Source organism: Saccopteryx leptura, chromosome 4, assembly GCF_036850995.1.
Source record: "Saccopteryx leptura isolate mSacLep1 chromosome 4, mSacLep1_pri_phased_curated, whole genome shotgun sequence".
Taxonomy (NCBI): Eukaryota; Metazoa; Chordata; class Mammalia; order Chiroptera; family Emballonuridae; genus Saccopteryx; species Saccopteryx leptura.
This window is the reverse complement of record NC_089506.1, coordinates 70,186,969-70,208,084: the sequence shown is the minus strand read 5'-3', so window position 1 is coordinate 70,208,084 and position 21,116 is coordinate 70,186,969. Positions and strand designations below refer to the sequence as shown.

Below are 21,116 nucleotides of genomic sequence, written 5' to 3'. Positions count from 1 at the left end.
ACACCTGCAACATGTATGACTTTATTTACTGCCACCCCAATAAATTCAACAGAAAAATAAAGTTGGTGAAAACCATTATGTATGATACATACTATGGCAAATAAGACTGTGGGGAAAAGGCACTCTTAAACATCTTGGGTGATTTTTATTAAGTAAATTAAAAAATATTAATGTTTACAAAACCAACCTCATATGAAGGGCAATTTCAGAACTATTCATCAAAAATTTAAATACACATATCCTTTCACCCAGCAGAAATGCATCAAGAATATATCCTACAGTTATATTCACATATGTACAGATAAATATGCAACAGTATTCACCGCTATATAGTAAAAGGATAAAAACAAGGTAAAGTCCATCAATATGACTGATAACATTTGGTACATCCATATAATGAAATACCTATGAATACTGAAAAAATATGGCAACTCTTGATATGCAATAATCTGAGGGTAGACTGTATGTGAGGAAAAAGTTATTGATGTATTCTCACAGATTACGGATTCAGTATGAAAATATAAACAAACAAACCCATGAAAAAATATTTGTAATTTCTGGGCCGGGAGAGAACTAAGAATAAGGTGAGAAGATGATTTACTTCTTACTTCACAACCTTTGGAGTTCTTATATCATAAACATGTACTGTCTATCTAAAAGATAAACTAATTAATTTTAAAGTAAAATTTAATGCTATTATTTAAAGTAGTAAAACACTTCGATGTGTAAGCCAGCAACTTTTAACACAATGAACATTATCAATAAATTAATTTATGCTGCCAAATTCAGTAATTTTTGTATAGCTGTGCCATCCCTATTTTTCTGAAGTATATTTTGAAACTGCAAAGGAACTTAAAAAAAAAGTTACAATTCCTTATCTAGGTAAATGGGGATTTTCTTATTGCCAAATAAGGACAACTACAACCACAGATCAGAAAAACTAGATAATCATTATCTAAAATTTCCTTAATTTAAAAATTTTACATTCCTTTAAATTGTCTCAATGGCTACTAATACTGACTTTGCAATACATATATGCAGTATACACCTAATTAATACACCATAAGGAAAAGAACTCAAATGTTAAGCTTTTCTTCCCAGCAATTATATTATTTGTGGTAAATGTGATACTTTATTTTCAGACATATATAAAGCACATAACTAATTATATTGGTATCAGTAAAATGCTGAGGAGTTTTCAGCATGAAAGAAGGTAATAGAGATGTGAAGACCTGACATTAAATAAAAACCATATAAACCAAAATTAACTTGAAAATGTTAGTATGAGCTCTTATTCTTTCTTTCTCCCTACCTCTTTTAGTGTGCATATCTGTGTCTATATATATAACACCCCTATAGTTCAGAATTAAATGGAAAATATTAGTAGCTTTGAATTTTTCTTTATGCATGCATGTGTGTATACATATATATACATGTATATTTTTCTTACTCCCAGCTCTGATCAATGAAAAGGATTAGTGACTGTAATACACTCAGTAGTAATGAGCAACCCAGCACACATACAAATATTGATCGACTTACAACCTATGCAACTTACGACCATTCAACTTTATGACCACAATGGCTAGCCACGACTGCTCCGTGTCTGGCAGCGCAAGTGTTGCCCAGCTGGGCGTACGACAGTGCGGACCAGCTTCTGGCAGCACTACCATCTCCACGTGCACCATTTCAACTGTTATCCCAGACTCGGTACAGCAATTTGTGTTTTATGTCTTGGAAATTTTTTTCAAACCCCTCCCACAATGTCTACCAAAAGGAAATTGTCTTTGCAAATATTAAACCAGTTGTACTGGTAATACAGTGTTTTACTTAAACCTGACGAATGTAAAAATAAGAAACAAAATGGTGTAGAGATGATACAAATGGCATAAAAATGAACAAAGAAAATTATGATATGTAACAATAATGAATGAAAATCATGATAAAATATGACTTAAAGATTTTTATAACATCATTTCACAGTACTGTATATGTAGCCTACTCAACTTACAACCAAATCGTGTTATGACCAGTCTGTCGGAACCAATCGTGGTCATAAGTCGAGCACTAGCTGTACAGTGGTCTCAAAACACCTTTGCTCAGTAAAAAGAATCAAAGCTCCTTAGAGAAATGTCTAATTTACAGGTCTGGAAGAGAAAATGAGTAAGATGAACCCAATATACCTTTTCATACCAGAAAGCAAAGATATTATCATAACTCATTAGGGTCCTGTCCAAAGGACCCAGTAACAAGTTTGTATACTAGCCACTAACCAAAAATGTGACAATACATATATAATTGAAAACAATGGATCAATATCCATTAAATATTTCAATCTATTGAGTTCATGACTATGTAATACCAATCAAGCTATCTCAAAATATGAACCTTATTCTGCATCCGTAAGCAAAATGAGTAAAAATAATTTTAAGAAAGTTCAGGAAATATAAACTTGACTGGGCATTTGATAATACCCAAGACATAGCAATCATAGTTAATAAGATAATAGTATTGTGTTTTTTTCTTTTTAAGACTCTAACATTAAGACCCACACATTGAAATGTTCACCAATGAAATTATATAATCACTGAGAATGGCTCCAAAATAAGGAGAGAGTGAGTTGTTGTGGGTGAGATAAAGACAAAATAAGATGAGCTAAAAGATGGGCTATAAGTGGGTAATTGATGAAAGTCTAAGATGAGTATTGGGGGGTTTATGTCACAATTCCCTCTAATTTCTATGCTATGATATGTAAAGAGAAACTCTGTTTAAAAGCTGAAACATTTTATTAATAGGCTATAGGAATATGCTATGAAAATACACACAGTTAGGGTAAACAATCAGAGACAGTGAGGCGTCCTGGGGCGAAAGCACTGAGTGGACAAGAGTCCAGGGGCCTCTCTGACCCGTACTGGAAACAGTATGTGCTGGAAACGGCACAGCAACAAGACTCAGCAACACTAAATATGTTTAGGTTCTCAGAACAGATATTAGAAGTTGGTATGTTTCTTGTTCTTTACTGCACCCCTGAAACCTTCTGCTGTCTGCTTCCTTGGATTATTTGTACTGGCTAATAAATGAGTAAGGCTGGGGACGGGATTTCAGCCCTTCATTGTGCAGAACGGGGCTGTTGCTTCCCCTCAATGCATGTCATTTGGTCTCCAAGTAGTTCACTGTTGAGGCAACAATAGGCTTGCTCTAGCCCTCTGCCTATATATTATTGCAAACCGTCACTCAAACTTTGAGGCAAATCAGGAACTAAGGAAAGCAGGCATAGTCACAACAGAAAGAAAAAAAAGCTGAAGATTTGATAAACAATGGAGGAAGAAGAATGCATAAAAGTAGTTATGAGGTAGGTCAGTACCTTTATGAAAAATGGTTCTGGAAATAATTTATACTTAGAAAAAATTGGGTTAATCAAAATTAAATATTAATAGAAGTGTTCATCTTCTGCCTTTTCAAGTCACTTAGATTGTGAATCGAAATGAAATATAGAAAATGGAGCTTTTCACAAACTTATCTGAGCTCTTGTAGAACCAGTGTTCTGTAAAACAATGTGGGAAAACTGACCTAAGGTCAGAAGAGTTAAAGCTGCAATCCTATCCTAGGGTACCTTACAGTTTTAGTAACTATAATGATTAAAACTAATCTATAAAAGAAGGCTAAAACCAAATTTATTAATGTTTGTAATAACCAAAGTATACAACGTTTAGGCAGGAGTTACATTAAAAACCATAAATTAAAAAAAAAAGTAATCTCTAATTTTTAGAACTTAAGGAAAAGACTACTTTCCATTACTTTAACTCTTGAGTTCAAGCTGCCTGGCTACTTTCCAGCAGGCTTTAGAATTTGACTTAACTAATTGTGGTAGCACAGAGCTCATCATACAGCTGTACTTTAATAAGTCAGTAAAAACATACACATAAGACTCTACTATTTCCTGACCAGGCGGTGGCGCAGTGGATAGAGTGTCAGACTGGGATGCGGATGATCCAGGTTTGAGACCCTGAGGTCACCAGCTTGAGCGCAGGCTCATCTGGTTTGAGCAAAGCTCACCAGCTTGGACCCAAGGTCGCTGGCTCGAGCAAGGGGTACTCAGTCTGCTGTAGCCCCACAGTCCAGGCACATATGAGAAAGCAATCAATGGACAATTAAGGTGTAGCAACGAAAAACTAATAATTGATGCTTCTCGTCTCTCTCCATTCCTGTCTGTCCATCCCTATCTATCCCTGTCTCTGTAAAAACACACACACACACAAAAAAACAAACAAACCAGAACTGGTTGTAGTAACAGTAGTGCCCTATAATAAAGTTTAAAAATAAATAAATAAATAAAAATACTCTATTATTTACATGATTTGACTACTCTTGAATTCATTTACAAAAATATTGTTCTTGCCATTAATTTACTATTTATTCAGTCAGTCCCTTTAGTTACTAGCTGTTACTGTTGCACTATCCTCTACGAACAAAATTTTGTATTTCTCAACTTCAGGTCTAAAAAATAAAGAGTTTTGAAATCAATTACTCTTTCTTATCTCTAATCAGTCCCTAATCATTTCTCGTTCTGAAAAACAAAACAAAACAAATTAAAACCCCACAATAACAACAGCTAACATTAAGAGAGTTTACTAGCCCTGGCCAGCTGGCTCAGAAGTAGAGCATTGGCTCGGCATGTGGAAGTCCCGGGTTCGATTCCCAGCCAGAGCACACAGAAGAAACGCCCATCTGCTTCTCCACCCTTCCTCCTCTCCTTTCTCTCTCTCTTTCTCTCTTCCCCTCCCGCAGCCAAGGCTCCACTGGAGCAAAGTTGGCCCGGGCACTGAGAATGGCTCTGTGGCTTCCGCCTCAGGCGCTAGAATGGCTCCAGTTGGAATGGAACAACGCCCCAGATGGGCAAAGCATCACCCCCTAGTAGGTATGCTGGGTGGATCCCAGTCGGGCATATATGGGAGTCTGCCTCTCTCTGCTTCTCACTTCAAAAAAATACCAAAAAAAAAAAAAAAAAATAGAGTTTACAATGTCCTAGGCATTGTTATAGGTACCTTATAAGTTGTGAATTAGTGAATCCTCACAACTCCTGGGAGTTGAGGCATGGGTGTCCAAATTTCACAAGTAGAAAAACTCTTTCCTTTTGATATAAAAAGCTAATATAATACACAATACAGCTCCTTGTGTCTGGGACTGATTCTTATAAAATAGAAACGTTAAGTGTTCCTTTTCTAAAATTGGCTCCTTGTATCTTACAAAGGTATAGGAACAATTCTGAGTAGAAAAAATATTCTAACCAGTCATGGGAAGAGACTTCTTTTTTCTGTCCTCTTTGAGTACTTACTCAACTTTAGTACATAAGAAAGTAGAAAACAAAGCAGTAGGAACCATCTTCTAACTAACCAGAATCAATCCACAACCATCTTAACCTAAAGCTGAAAATGTTGTTTATATTATTATACCTTAAAATATTTTGATCTGTTTTCTAGGGAAAATTTCTTACTTTTCAGTTTTTTTAATGTCTCAACTACCTTATCCTATACTTTCACTTTGAAATACTATGTATCCATTGATTATGGAAAATAAAGTGATATTCATCATTCATCCACAACAGTGGTTCAGAAAATAAGAAAAATGAAATATTTGTATATAAACACTAGCAAAGATTGACAAGTTTCTTGAAAAGGTTTATCCTTTATCTTAATTTTATTTATCTTTTGGGGTGTTAAAATTTCCTTTATTTTACATAATGATGGTGATGATAAATGCAATCTTTTTTGTGCATTTTAAGCATTCTTTCTTGACAAAATTAAAAACTAGCATCCCTATGTCAAACTTATTAAATTTCTAATGTTTCCTGAAATCCTTAAGTTTAAAAACCACTGCGTTAGCCTATACTCTCCCTGTATATGATCAACTTAATTTTCTATTCTCTTCTAAAACAGGATGTTATAAAATTTAAAGAAATCTTATGGTGTAAGGAAATTATAGTGTAACAATTATGATAACTTAATTCCAAATGCTTATCATAGCAATGGTAGTTCTTCCTTTTAGTCCGTTTGGTAAATTCAAATAAATCTAAGTAAAATGGTTAACCTGAAAAGGCAACTCTTACTAGATCTAATTTAACCTAAGTTATTTTGTCACTTGCTCAGTTTAAAGTCTTTCTTATTCATTAATCCCGGGACTTTTTAATTGTTTGCTATTCATTTGGAAAAATATATATTTACCTGAGGTGAAAAAAAGAAGGTAGATGTTGACAGGTCTCAGCAAGGGCAAAAATTATTTAAAAGGCAAGAGGTTCCCCCCCCCACCTCAGACACATAAGAAAGCAAAAGAAAGTAGTACACACATTTTTTAAGTTGTTACTAAATCTACAAACTTGGTAAAACAGTATTTTAACCATTAAAACCAAAACAATTTTTTTTAACTAAACAATAACTAACATTGTTTCATAATGTGACTACTTCCTAAAAAATAAACAGAACTCAGTTACCTAACATCACAATGAAATTTATCACTGAAGCTATCTTTTTATATGAATCTTAGAGTCTTAACTTGTATTCAACAATATCTGTAAGGGAAAACTTGATCAAAGATCTATCTTTTCAATATGACAAATATTTCCTCTCTAAAACAATACATCATTCATTTCACAATACTGGAAGGTCCACCAAGTTAAGAATTGTAACGTTTCTTCTGCATAATAAATAAAGACCCCTATAGCTTATTTTTTTAAATTTATAAGATTACTATAAAATAATCAAACTTTTCTCATATGGGTTTAAATTACTCATGTCATCTTCAAAATTTCCCCTTTAACATATCCATTATCACCAACAATGATTATCAATATTTATTTTGTTGGGCAGTAAGAAAGTACCGCAAACCTAAAAAAATTAAAAAAAGAGGGAGAGAAAGACCCAAATAGTAATACTATAGTTCTTCATAAAGTAAACAAAGATTAAGGCTTGAATTTCCAATATTTTATTTTAGTGGTTGTAATCCTTATTATGAATACATAAAGTAAAAGTGGTAGATTATTATTTTTATATTTATTTTGCTGTTTTGTTAAGAATAGTAGGGATAAGTATCTTATATTTTTCTCTTAAAAAATCTGACATGTTGATTTCAAAACTAGAGAAAAACAAAGCAATGAAGTCTGAAGATAAAGCAGAAATAATGAAAACTTTAGAGGTTTTGACAAAAAATATTACCAAGTTGAAAGATGAGGTCAAAGCTACTTCTGGACATTGTTTTCCAAAAAGTAAATATACATATAAGTTTATAAGCAAGTTTTAAACTCTCATCACAATTGTAAATTATACATTTTTACTTTACAAAAGGCTGTTAAAAAAAAGACTACTCAACACTCTATTTACAAAAACAGAACTCTAGGATAAGGAATTTCTAATGTTTAAAACTATCCACTAGCTACCGTAATAACCTAAAAACTAGATTATTCCAGGGCTCAGCTAAACACTTTTCATCACCGATCAGACCCACAGTCTTTTATTGGTTACAATGTCCCTGAAGCAACTCCTCACAGGTAAGCCACAGCAATAAACCATTGGTGTTGGCAGGGAGTATTTACTATAGAAAGAGTAAATCAATTTTTAGAAGGTTTTTCAAAACTTATTTAGACCAATCAACTTAAAACTTCTGAAAACCAACCAACTCTCTCATTCACATTAGGTTAACTGTTTTGAACATTTAATGCATTTTCCAGTGACAAAACGGTGCATCTATTGCTCTACAATAGAAATAGATGTGTGCCCTAAACAAAGAACACACAAATGTTAAAAAGTATCTATAAATCCCACATACTTCATACCTATTTTCCCTTTTTAATCTTTTAAACTCAGAAGAAAAACAAGGTTGCATATACTTCTGGTCATTTTTGAAAAGGCAATTCAAGATAGTTTAAGACAACTACACTAACAGCTAGAGCTTTATATATCATTATCTTGGACAAAGAGTTGTAGAGACGTAGATGGGCATATGCTGAGCTAGGGACACTTCTTTAGGGTTCAGCCAACTGGGACTAGGAAGCAAAAGATGAAGGATAAGGAAAGTTAAGGGCAGCCATGAGGATTATATCTCAACTACCTTATCACTCACCACCCAGTCTGCCAAAAGCCTTATTCTGCGCCATCTGAGAACAGTGTAAGGAAAAGTAGGATGGCCCTATCTCCTGTGAGAGAGAAAGGAAGCAGAATTCTTGATATCTCAAGACAATACAACTTGACATTCAAATTGGTGACTATGTATTCTAATTTTGTCATGTTATATATAGTCTTAACTATTTTAGGACATTCTTTGTAGCCATGAATTCTACTTCATATGTTCCACCTATTATCAAAGGATACTTACTTATTAAGTTAAAAAAATTCATTTATACGAAGACTTAAAAGCCATATTTATAAAACATTTAAGTCTGAATCTCGAATTAGATTTATAATACTTACCGCTTCAGCTTCTGCTCTTGTCTTGAATGTAATTATTGCGTGAAGTGAAGAGTCATCAATCTGACAATCTTCAATTTCACCATATTGCTTTAAATTAAAAACAAGTATTTCCTCCAAATAAATATTTTGAAATATCCAAAATGCTAATGGTTTTTTAAAATATTAAAATACCAACAAATATAACCCAGAATACATAATTCATGGTGATTAATAAAAAAAGATGAGTAATTCATTTTTGTGTTTGATATTATAAGATAAAGTGGTGATCCTATCTTCTAAATACAACTTACAAGTCTACACTTTTAAGAATTAAGGAAACTTATACTTGATTAAACTATTCTTTAAATAAAGGAAACAATGATCAAAGACTATACTTCTGTATTGTCGTTCCCTTTATACTCATTATTTTGATCATAGAATATGCTAAATTCTTTCTAAAGTATTTAATACTTAGAATATTCTGAGTTTTTTTTGTTTTATTCCCAATTTAAGAAGAAAGTGAAAAAGAGTAAGAGAATTTTAAGTAATTTCACCAAAGTAATTAAGTTAATTACCAGATAAGAGTCTAGGTCTTTTGATTCAAAAGTTTGACACTAACTACCTGGCTGTTCACTCTTACTACAGATATTCTAGAGCGGTGTTTCCCAACGTGGGGCCCACGCCCCACAGGGGGGCATTTCGATAGTTAAGGGGGGCAATTTGAAAATGGACTCGACATGACTTTAACTCTTTCGCCCCGGGCCATTTAAATGCAATGCTAGATATTGGTGCCAAATTTAACAAAAAAGGCAATTCTTAAATAATTGCGGTAAATAATTATTAAGTATAATTTCGTTTGACGAGACCAAAATATCAACTGGATGATTGGCATCGTCAAGTAAACTTCATCCTGGGTTCACTGAGGAGCGTGCCGTCTGCCACGGGGAACCCCGGAGGTTTTAGAAACTCGCTCAACAACGCAGTTATTCTCACCTAATTGGCCCATCGCAACTTCTGTAGTGTTTCACATCATTCAGTTGGTGTTAATTTGAAATAAGTGTCAGTCAAAACTGTTGTAAAAGCTCATTGATTTAATAAATATACATATATATTGTATAGATATAATTGGTAAGTATTTGATTTTATTTTTATCAATATTAAACTCTTTATTAAGTACTTCTTGCATCGGGGCTAGAAAGCACGAAAATTTTATAAATATTATTGGGGCTATAATAGTGCATGCACGACAATTTTAATTTTAGAAGCATAACTTTCCAGAAAATTTTGTCAAGTGGAAAAAATATAGATACCTTTTGATTTGCGGTGGTAGTGTAGTAAATGTGTTATATACATTTAAATAAATATGAATTTTTAGTATACGATTACCCTATGTCACATTAAAGTCTCTATTTACTGCTCATACTTCAACTAATAATCGTGTTCTTGAGGCTAGTTATCAAATTTCTTTATTCATCGCTAAAACTGGAGAAAATCACACTATAGGAGAGAATTTAATAAAACCGTCAATATCAGCATTTCTTAAAACGGTTCTTGAAAAAGATGACAAAGATGTAAAAGCTATGCCACTCAGTGACAATACTGTTAGCAGAAGAATAGACAAAATGAGTGAGGATATTGAAAAACAACTTATTGAAAAGCTGAAAACAAGAAAATTCTCCTTGCAAATGGATGAATCAACTTTGAGAGACAGTGAGGCAGTATTGATAACTTATGTAAGATATATTGATAAAGGACATTTTGCTGAAGAAATGTTGTTCTGTAAAAGATTAGAAAGCACCACTACCTCCAAAGATATATATAGTGAGCTAAAAAACTACTTAGATTTCAATGATATACCAATGAAAAATATAACATCTTGTGCTGCAGATGGTGCTCCCAATATGATGGGCAAGAAAAATGGCTGCTTAAAATTGATGAAAGATGCGAATCCAGAAATGATTCTTGTGCATTGTGTTATTCATAGGAAAAACTTGGTAGCTAAAAACATCTCACCTGTTCTGAATGAAGTATTACATACAGTAATAAAGTGTGTTAATGCTATTAAAGCTAGTGCCAAATGTGAGCATCTTTTCAAGCTATTTTGTGAAGACCATGTGAGACTTTTACTTCATACTGAAGTAAGATGGCTATCTAAAGGAAACTGTTTGAAAAGATTTATGGAACTGTTTGATACTCTTAGTGATTTTTTAAGTGACAAACCTGAAATGAAGTATCTGTTTACAATAGATGGTAAAGCATTTGTGAGTTATTTAGCAGATATCTTTGAAAAACTAAATATATTAAATAAGCAACTTCAAGGAACAAATAAAACTCTTGTTGATGCAAAAGCAAAGATATTTGGTTTCATTACCAATATTGAGTTCTGTCAGAAACATATTAACAACAAAAACTTTAAACAGTTTCATTGGCTCCAAAAATGTGAAGTAACTGATACCGCTTTACTTGTTATTGTCAATCATTTGAATATTTTATCGGCTGATTTAAAGGAAAGATTTTCTGATTTAAAACAAATTGATTTCCCAACATGGATGATGCAGCCAATGTTAGTGGATTTGTCTGATATATCAAATATGCAGTATCAAGAAGAACTCGCAGAATTGCAAAATGATGAGTCAGTTAAAGCTTTATTTAATATCAAAGGAGCGATGGCATGGCTTTGTGAGGAAACAGAAATCAAATACCCAAATTCAACCAAATGTGCAAGAAAACTATTGCTACCGTTTCCATCTTCATTTTTGCTGAATGTGGATTTAGTGCTGTAAATGATTTACTGGTAAAAAAAAGAAATCGGCTGGATATAACACAACATGGAGACTTGAGACTAAAGCTAACCAAATTGGAACCTAATATAAAATCTCTCTCTGTGCAGCAAGCATCAAGCGCAAGGATCACACTAAATTAAAATAATAAATTAATATAGAAAAATCTGTATTAAAATTATTTGGAATTTAAATTTCTGTTTTTCATTATATGTTTTGAAATTTTACTTACTGTTTTGTTAACAATTTCATAGTGATTTCTTCCTAGAACCTATCATTTATGTTTATTAAGTGAACAAATCAATTTTTTAATGTTAAAAATGATGTATGTTACATAGGGGGGGACATAAAAATTTTAGAAAGGTTAAGGTGGGGCATGGCACAAAAAAGGTTGGGAAACACGGCTCTAGAGTCTAGACCACACACAAACTCTTGTAAGACATTTAAAAGCTAAACTTAAGAAATTATGCTTCTTTTGGTTTTCTGGATTTTATTTTTTACATGTGTGGGAGGATTTTTCTACAAATAGCAACTTTTATCATAAAAAAAAATTCTAGTCCTTTGTATGTCATTACTAATACTTTTCCTCTCTCCTACCCAAAGTTAAAATTATAAACATGATCACATTAAACACACATACACACTCCATACAGAAAAATTCTGTAGAGCATAGTAAAGAGAATAGACTCTAGAATCAGTCACATACAATCTGTCAGTTACTAGCTGTGTAAATTTAAGTTACTTAACCTCTTCATGCTTTAAAATTTTCCTCATCTCTAAATAAGCACAATAAAGGCACCTACCTCATAGAGTTGTCAGGTAATTCATAACATAGTTAAGGCACTCAGAATAATACCTCCCAAAAAATAAGTGCTCTATAAATTTTAAGCTATAATTTTTACCCACTGGGACCAGTAGCAGTTTCATTTCTAAGTTGGCTAGATCAAGAATACAATATTAACAAAATTCCATCTTAATTTAAAAAATATGGATGAACCAAGCAATGTGTTAAATTTTTCCTTAAAAGTATCAATTAAAACTAAACTATAGAACCTCCCTCTCTAAAACAATTTTTACATTAGGGGTCCCCAAACTTTTTACACAGGGGCCAGTTCACTGTCCCTCAGACCGTTGGAGGGCCGGACTATAAAAAAACTATGAACAAATCCCTATGCACACTGCACATATCTTATTTTAAAGTGAAAAAACCAAAACGGGAACAAATACAATATTTAAAATAAAGAACAAGTAAATTTAAATCAAAAACTGACCAGTATTTCAATGGGAACTATGCTCCTCTCACTGACCACCAATGAAAGAGGTGCCCCTTCTGGAAGTGCGGCGGGGGCCGGATAAATGGCCTCAGGGGCAGTAGTTTGGGGACCCCTGCTTTACATCATTCATTTCACAATACCAGAAGGCCCATTAAGTTAAGAATTGTAATGTTTCTTCCTGATAATAAGCAAAGAACCCCTATAGCTTGTTTTTTAAATAATAAAAGATTATAAATTATTCAAACTTTTCTCAGATTAATGGGTTTGAATTACTCATGTCATCTTCATAATTTCCCCTTTAATATATCCATTATCACCAACAGTGATTATCAGTATTTATTTTGTTGGGCAATAAGAAAGTACCGCAAAATGAGGAAGAAGATCTTCTCTATCACTTTCTGTAAATGCAGAAATTTCCAATGCCCTGGGACGGTGATCCACCACAGCATGTCCAGGCACACCTCGACCTCGACCCCGACCGCGACCTCGACCCCTGCCTCGGCCATGCGCTGCACTTCGACCTCTTGAATGGATTCCTCTGCCCCGACCAGATGAAAGAATCCCTCGTTTTGCAGCCTAAGAAATTAGACATATAGTTCAAGTATCACCACTAATAAGACATGCCAACTGTTATACTTTGTCAGATGAGTCAAACTTCTATTCAATTCGACCTCATATTCAAATAATGACCTATAAAAGGATCTCTTAGTTTCAGTTAGGGTTTTTAGTATTTAAAAAGAAAGCAAATTTATGTAGCTAATGAATCTGGAAGACAAAATAACATTAATTTAAGCCATGCTTTGAAATTAAATGTGTCTTTCAACTAAATTCTTACTTTTCAAGACATCAGACATTATCACAAAAAGACTAACAATTCTTGATTTCCAAATAATAGTGTTAAGTGTTACTTCAGAAGTCAGTTTATTGCATAGACATAAAATACCTACATACACAATAAACGTATTTTCCCATTTGTGACTTTCAAATAAGTGTGTCTAATTGTTTCCCTGTTGACTTCAGTACGTAGTTGTCTCAAATTCATTATTTTGATCACATACATTAACATCATACAACCAACGTTAAAAAGTAACTTATATTCTACCATATCACTCTATATGAAGAGCACACCATTTTTCATTCCACAAATATTTAATGAGAACTTCTTATGTATAAGTCCTTAACCTCATGCAACTCAAAGCCTGGAGGGATAAAAAGACATTAAGTAATTAAGTTTATATTATATAATTATATTAATAAAGTGACTCAAAAAAATAAAGAATATAACATTAAAGATCTGCACAGAACACTAAGATCTGCAATAAATGGACTACTGGAATCCAAGTTTCATGAGGATTTCCCCGCCCCAGTTTTATTCTCTACTTTACACCAGCACATATAATAGTAGTAAGCAAATTATAGATAATATTTGTTCAATCAATCAAAGAAGGAACAAAGAACAAGCAAAGTAAGGGTAAGGGATGAGGTTTACAGCACAAACAAAGGAACCAAAACTGAAAGGAACATAGTACTTCAAAGACAGAATAAAATCCAGTGCAGCTGGACCACATGAGATGGAGAGATGAGGCTGAAGAACTAGGCAGAGCCAGATCATGAATAACTTTAAGGACCAAATGAAAAATTTTGAGTTTTATATCAAGAGCTACAGAAAATCAACTTAAATATTTAATGCAGAGAAGTAGAGTGATGTAATCAAAGCAGGGTTCACAATGTTATTTTGGCTTGAGTTTTAAGAATCGAGTAGAAGGAAGAGAATAAGCTGGGATACCAGTTAGTAGTCTACTATGGTAACCCCAGCTACTGAAGGTAGCCTAACTACAATAGTGGCAATGAAGAAAGAAAAGTAAACACATTTAAGATACATTTGGGGCCCTGGCCGGTTGGCTCAGCAGTAGAGCGTCGGCCTGGCGTGCATGAGTCCTGGGTTCGATTCCCGGCCAGGGCACACAGGAGAAGCGCCCATCTGCTTCTCCACCCCTCCCCCTCTCCTTCCTCTCTCTCTCTTCCCCTCCCGCAGCCGAAGCTCCATTGGAGCAAAGATGGCCCGGGCGCGCTGGGGATGGCTCTGTGGCCTCTGCCTCAGGCACTAGAATGGCTCTGAATGCAGCAGAGCAACACCCCAGAGGGGCCGAACATCCCCCCTGGTGGGCATGCCGAATGGATCCCGGTCGGGCGCATGAGGGAGTCTGTCTGACTGCCTCCCCGTTTCCAGCTTTGGAAAAAAAAAAAAAAAAGATACATTTGGAAGTAGCAGGCATGAAACTTGGTAATTAATTGGATATGAATACTGAAGGAAAGAAAGGAATGAATGAAGGCTCAGATTTTTGGTTTTGGTAATTGCACAGATAAATTTTAGGGGCAAAATAAGCACAATTCTGAACATGTTGAGTCTGTGGATATAAAACATTCAAGTGAAAACGTCTAGCAGGTAGCACTGACAAATCTCTGCAGGTATAAATATTTCAGCTTTTTCATCTCAAGACAGTAAATCTTAACATTAACTAAAATAGTCTAAAATACAAATAAACTTCAAAGGTCAAGGATTAATGTTAATAACAGAGCAGCAACACAAAAGTATACTAGCGTCCATGAACCTAAGTTTGAGCAGTACTACATATTTTATATGTATTTTTAGAGATTCACAAATTAATAAGCATCTAAAAAAACCTTGATAGCCAAAAATCAAGTTTAATCTTTTCCAAGTTTACTTGGCCTTGGAGCTTTTTACACTGATATCTGTTAACAAAAAAAAATGGAATTAGTGTAGTGAATGACCACTCTCTGGGAAACACTGCACTACTGCATATACTAACTACATACTCAAGTTTAGCCATTATAGTGTGTGTTTTGTGTGTGTGTGTGTGTGTGTGTTTAGCTACATAGCTAAATCATGATAAAGAACTAAAACACAGATGAATAAAAACACTGATAATACTATTATTTATTTACTAAAATGATGGACCAAAACTTTTAAAATGATAATTTGTTTTTTTTTAAATCCCACCAACACAGGTATCAAATGTCCAGAATGGAGAAAACACAATTTCTATATTAACCTAAAATTAATCTATTTCTTCCCAAAACCTGTTACCTTGGGCAGAGTACAAGGTAATCATATCAAGTTTCCACACAATGCAAAATGTACAGGTTTAGGACACCACCTTATGGTTTCCTATGACTGTTAGGTAAGACAGAGCCTTAAGACAAACACGGTGTCTGCTAAATCTTAAATCTTTAATACCTGTATTCCAGTATTTAATATAGATTTGTACTAGGTCAGAAAAAAGTAAGTTGCTAACAAATTTAGAAAAAAGTATTACTTTCAGATTAAGTGAAAATAATAATATAAAATATAAAAATTAAACTATGACATAAAACAATGATACAGAAAAGTACCACATCCATTAATAACATTAATGTCTCCATACTTAAAAATGTAATACTAATTGTTAAACAGCATTTTGCTAAATATTTAAAATTCTCACGAGCAGGAATCAGTTTCACTTCATTCTTATGTAAATAATCATGACTGTAAGAAAGTAGTTTTATTTTCTCTTTTATAAACGTCCACAGCACCATCTATAGGCAAAACTTTTATAAGCATGTTCTTCGATGAAGTTCTACCACCAGAAGTCTGATCTTGATAGAACTTAGTATAATATGCCTATTTATGCATAAAAAAAATCTCTGAAAGGTCTTTAGTAGATTTTAGTCCCAGGAGAATAAGTCACCAAAAATAGAATAGTAACAAAATTCCCTAGAAGTGGAAGGACTCGGGTGTACAGGTACAACTGGTACAACTGCTGCCATCCTCACTACCTAACAGATTTTCTCTACTAGCTCTGAAAAGTTTGTTAACCTCCTCCCTCTATCAACTCCCAATATGCATGCCAGAAACTACCAAGAATTGTTGAACAGAATGAAGAGAATGTATTTTTAAATTAACCACCATAACTACATCTGCTCCACTTGAGTACACTGTGTAGCTATGATGAAACATACTTCCAGCTGTAATTCTGTATACTTTCTCCTAAGTTCAGTGACTTCTTCTCCAGCTTGCATCTTCTTATATAAATCCAGCTCTGTATCAAGCAATTCTTTCTGCATCTAGAAAATAGTAATTAAGATTTCAGATGACAATAATTAATATCCTGCATTTACACAGAACTTTTTTTACAAATAACTTTTACACAACCCCATTTAATCTATACATTTCTTTTCTATCTCCAGTCCTATTCCTCCTGGTCCAAGCCATCAATCAACTCTAGTCTATACTACTATAATAGTTTCCTAACTTGCTCCTACTTGTATAGATTTCCCTATAATTCATTTTCCATACAGAAGTCAGAGATTTCTATGGACCAATATGAAGTAATTTTCAGGAAATAGCTGTGAAAGAAAAACAAAATTCGAAGGTATTAACAAGCAATATACAGTATGCTTTGATGTAGGAAAGAATACAAACACACCAAGGAGGGAAGGATACAGAATAGTATCAGGAATCAAAGAGAAAAGGTCTTTTTTTTTTTTTTTTAAAGCAGCGGGGACAGACAGGAAGGGAGAGAGATGAGAAGCATCAATCATCAGTTTTTCGTTGCGGCACCTTAGTTGGTCATCGATTGCTTTCTCATATGTGCTCTGACTGGGGGTGGGGGGAGGCTCCAGCGAAGCCAGCGATGCCCCACTCAAGCCAGTGACCTTTGAGCTCAAGCAAGCAACCATGGGATCATGTCCATGATCCCATGCTCTAGCCAGTGACCCTGTGCTCAAGCCAGATGAGCCCACACTCAAGCCGGCGACCTTGGGGTTTCGAACCTGGTCCTTGCATCCCACTGACACTCCATCCACCACGCCACTTCCTGGTCAAGCATGGAGAAAGGTCTTCTATATATACCTTTTCATAGTTTAATGTTTGAATTATGTTAACGTTTTACATATTCAAAAAATAAAACTGAATCAAAAAAAATGAGGGGAATCCAAAACTGAACACATATAGAAATACACCCAACTTTATAAAATTAATAATATAACCAACCACACAAAAAGAAAAAGTAATCTTAAGACCACAGTTTTCACAGTTCTGACTGTATCTTTAGTAGAATATACTGTGAGGTTATAAAATATGCAAATAAGCCTGATTAGGCAGTGGTGCAGACGATAAAGTGTCACACTAGGATGTGGAGGACCCAGGTTCAAAACCCTGAGGTTACCCTGGCCGGATGGCTCAGTGGTAGAGCGTCAGCCTGGTGTGCAGGAGTCCAGTGTTCGATTCCCGGCCAGGGCACACAGGAGAAGCACCCATCTGCTTCTCCACCCCTCCCCATCTCCTTCCCCTCTGTCTTTCTTTTCCCTTCCTGCAGCCAAGGCTCCACTGGAGCAAAGTTGGCCCAGCGCTGAGGATGGCTCTCTGGCCTCTCTCTCAGGTGCTAGAATGGCTCTGGTCACAACAAAGCAACGCCCCAGATGGGCAGAGCATCGCCCCCTGGTGAGCATGCCGGGTGGATCCTGGTCGGGCGCATGCGGGAGTCTGTCTGACTGCCTCCCCGTTTCCAACTTCAGAAAAATACAAAAACAAAACAAAACAAAAAACTCTGAGGTTGCTGTCTTGGGCGCAGGCTCATCCAGCTTGAGTGCGGACTCAAGAGCTTGAGCTTGGTGTCCCTGGTTTGAGCATGGTATCACAGACATGACCCGAAGGTTGCTGGCTTGAAGCCCAAGGTCCCTGGCTTGAGCAGGGGGTCACTCACTCTGCTGTAGCCCCAGGTCAAGGTACATATGAGAAAGCAATCAATGAACAACTAAGAAATCTAAGAAGCCGCAAAGAAGAATTGATACTTCTCATCTCTCTCTCTCTTCCTGTGTCTGTCCCTATTTGTCACCAAAATAAATACTTACATACATACATACAAATAAATTCTAAATTTTATATTTAGTTATTGGAAGTACTATTTGCTATAGCAATTCTGAGACTATTTGGAATGCAGAACTGAGCAAATGAGTACTATACTGCGGTTAGTGAAAACCAAGTAATTATTATAGTAACGGAGATAAAATAATAAGAACCTTGGGGTGTTGGATTAGAATCAGAAATATCAATAGAAAATAATGATTTTATACATTATAAAACAATGATGTACACACACACCAAACACTGATACTATATATAACTATTTTTTTCCTTAATCACTTATTACCATCTGAAATTAACTTGTTCACCTATTTGTTATCTAATGAATTTTCCTATGGTTCAAAATTCATTCTGTATAGTGCTGTCTGAATGTTACTTCTTTGTTCATTCATGTTTTATACCTCAAACTCCTTACAAAATAAAGCTCAGACTCAAGCATTCAAGTACCTACATCAGTTTGTCTTCAAACTACCTTTTCTAGATTATCCATGACTATTCTGCTAATTACTGACTTTCTAGCTGTACTCCAAAGGATTCACAAGTAGAGTTTGCTTATTTGTGTTTATTTACTTATTATTTAATGGAGGAAGGGCAGAACAGTAGCATACAGTGGTCAGATTTTGAGCAAACGACATTACCTAAAAGAAAAATAAATTTAATGTAGTTTATATTTTATATTATATTAAAATATTAATATAAAATATTAATTTTTATATAGCAATATGCATAACAAATTAAAATACCTGAGTCTTGGTTTTTATACTTTTTGGAAGACAACGTCCAGGAGAAGTAGCTTTGACCTCATCTTTCAACTTGGTAATATTTTTTGTCAAAACCTCTAAAGTTTTCATTATTTCTGCTTTATCTTCAGACTTCATTGCTTTGTTTTTCTCCAGTTTTGAAATCAACATCTGTCAAATTTTTAAAAAGAGAAAAATTACGATACTTATTCCTACTATTTTTAACAAAACACAGCAAAATAAACAAAAATAACAATCTACTACTTTTACTTTATGAATTTATAACAAGGATTACAACCACTAAAATAGAATATTGGTAATTCCAGCCTTAATCTTGGTTTACTTTATGAAGAACTATAGTATCACTACTATTTGGGTCATTCCCCCCCCCTTTTTTTTTTAGGTGAGAGGCGGGGAGCTAGACAGACTCTCATGTGTGCTTCAACCAGGATCCACTTGACAACTCCCATCTGGGGCCAATGCTCAAATCACTGAGCCATCCCTCAGGCACCTGGGGCTGACACTTAAACCAACTGAGCCACTGGCTGTGAGAGGGGAAGAGAGAGAGAAGGGAGGAGGGGGAGAGGAGGAAAAGCAGACAGTTGCTTCTCATGACTGCCCTGACCAGAAATTGAACCCGGGACGTCTGCACTCTGGGCCAACCGACTAGGGCCTATTTGGGTCTTCTGAACATAAGAAATTCAATTCAATCTCTGAGAAGCTGTCAATTTGAAACAGTATTACCAATTTTACTTTCTAATACCTTTGTAGATATTACTGTCTCTAAGTACGCCTGCTCCAAATGGAATCTGTAACCCACAATGAATCACAGGACAAGTTTTGCTTCCCCTTCATAAAATGAGGTATTTGGAAAATGGAATGTTTAATTACTATCTTCATCAGACAGAAAACGGTACCTGGCTAGCCTAGGAATGATATTCCCAACATGGATAGGGAACAAGAAGATAAACAAGGTATTATGGCGTAGAAGATACCATGCAATATTATAAACTCTCTGAGTCAAGATGGTTTGTTTTTAGTGTAAAGCATTGTCTTTCTCTTTATCAAGCGTATCCAAATTTAAATTATAAAAGACATACATCGTAACTTAAAATGTAAACTTTCTATCTTTTCAGTATTTTGAAATGTCATAATCTTTATTACCAGACATGATCATGAACTTACACTAAATTAATGTCAGAAACTAGAGCAGCACTGTAAAAAAAAATATATAGCAAGCCACATATTTAATTTTCTAGCAGTCACTTTAAAAAGATTTTAAAAAGTCAAAATAATTTAATAATATATTCTACTTAACCAAAAATATTCAAATTTTAACAAAAATTATTGCCTCACCAGTCAAGTAGCACAGTGGACAGAGCATCAGCCTGGGACACTGATTCCCAGGTTCAAAACCCTGAAGTCGCTGGCTTGAACACAGGCTTATCTGGCTTGACCCCATGGTCACTAGCTTGTGCCTAAAAATTGCTGACTTGAGCAAGGGGTCACTGGCTCGACTGGAGGTCCCCGGTCAAGGCACATATGAGAAAGCAATCAATGAACTAAAGTGCCACAACTATGAGTTGATGCTTCTCATCTCTCTCTGTCTGTCTCTGTCTATCCCTCCGGCTCTCTGGCTCTCTCCCTCTTGCTTAAAAAAAAAATTATTGAGATGTTTTTTGTCTTCACACTACATCTTTGAAATCTGGTATGTACTTTATACTTATAGCACAACTCAGATGTGGCTGTTAGCTACTATATTGGGTAATATAGGACTAGAGGATCCCAAACCAATTTAAGAAAGGTGTAAATCTCAATATTGAGAAAAAGGTTCTAGTCACCCATATGTTGAAAAAGTACTGTGCAGTAACATACCTGGATAGATATTCCTTTTCACTTCAAATTTCATAACCACAGTTCCATTTAAACTACTCCAATTCCCAGTCTATTTAATGTAT

The 21,116-nt window shown here is 34.7% G+C and overlaps 1 protein-coding gene across 13 annotated transcripts in view; it reads right to left on the bottom strand.

The window, feature by feature from the left end:
- Positions 1–21,116, bottom strand: part of RBM26 (RNA binding motif protein 26) — a 108,990-nt gene that overhangs the window by 18,961 nt on the left and 68,913 nt on the right. For all 13 annotated transcript variants that reach the window (XM_066380706.1, XM_066380697.1, XM_066380698.1 and 10 more), the window contains 4 exons: positions 19,162–19,329; positions 16,513–16,617; positions 12,856–13,068; positions 8,460–8,546 (listed from right to left, as the gene is read on the bottom strand). In XM_066380706.1, coding sequence (XP_066236803.1) covers positions 8,460–8,546; positions 12,856–13,068; positions 16,513–16,617; positions 19,162–19,329 — 573 coding nt within the window. The remainder of the gene's footprint in view (positions 1–8,459; positions 8,547–12,855; positions 13,069–16,512; positions 16,618–19,161; positions 19,330–21,116) is intronic.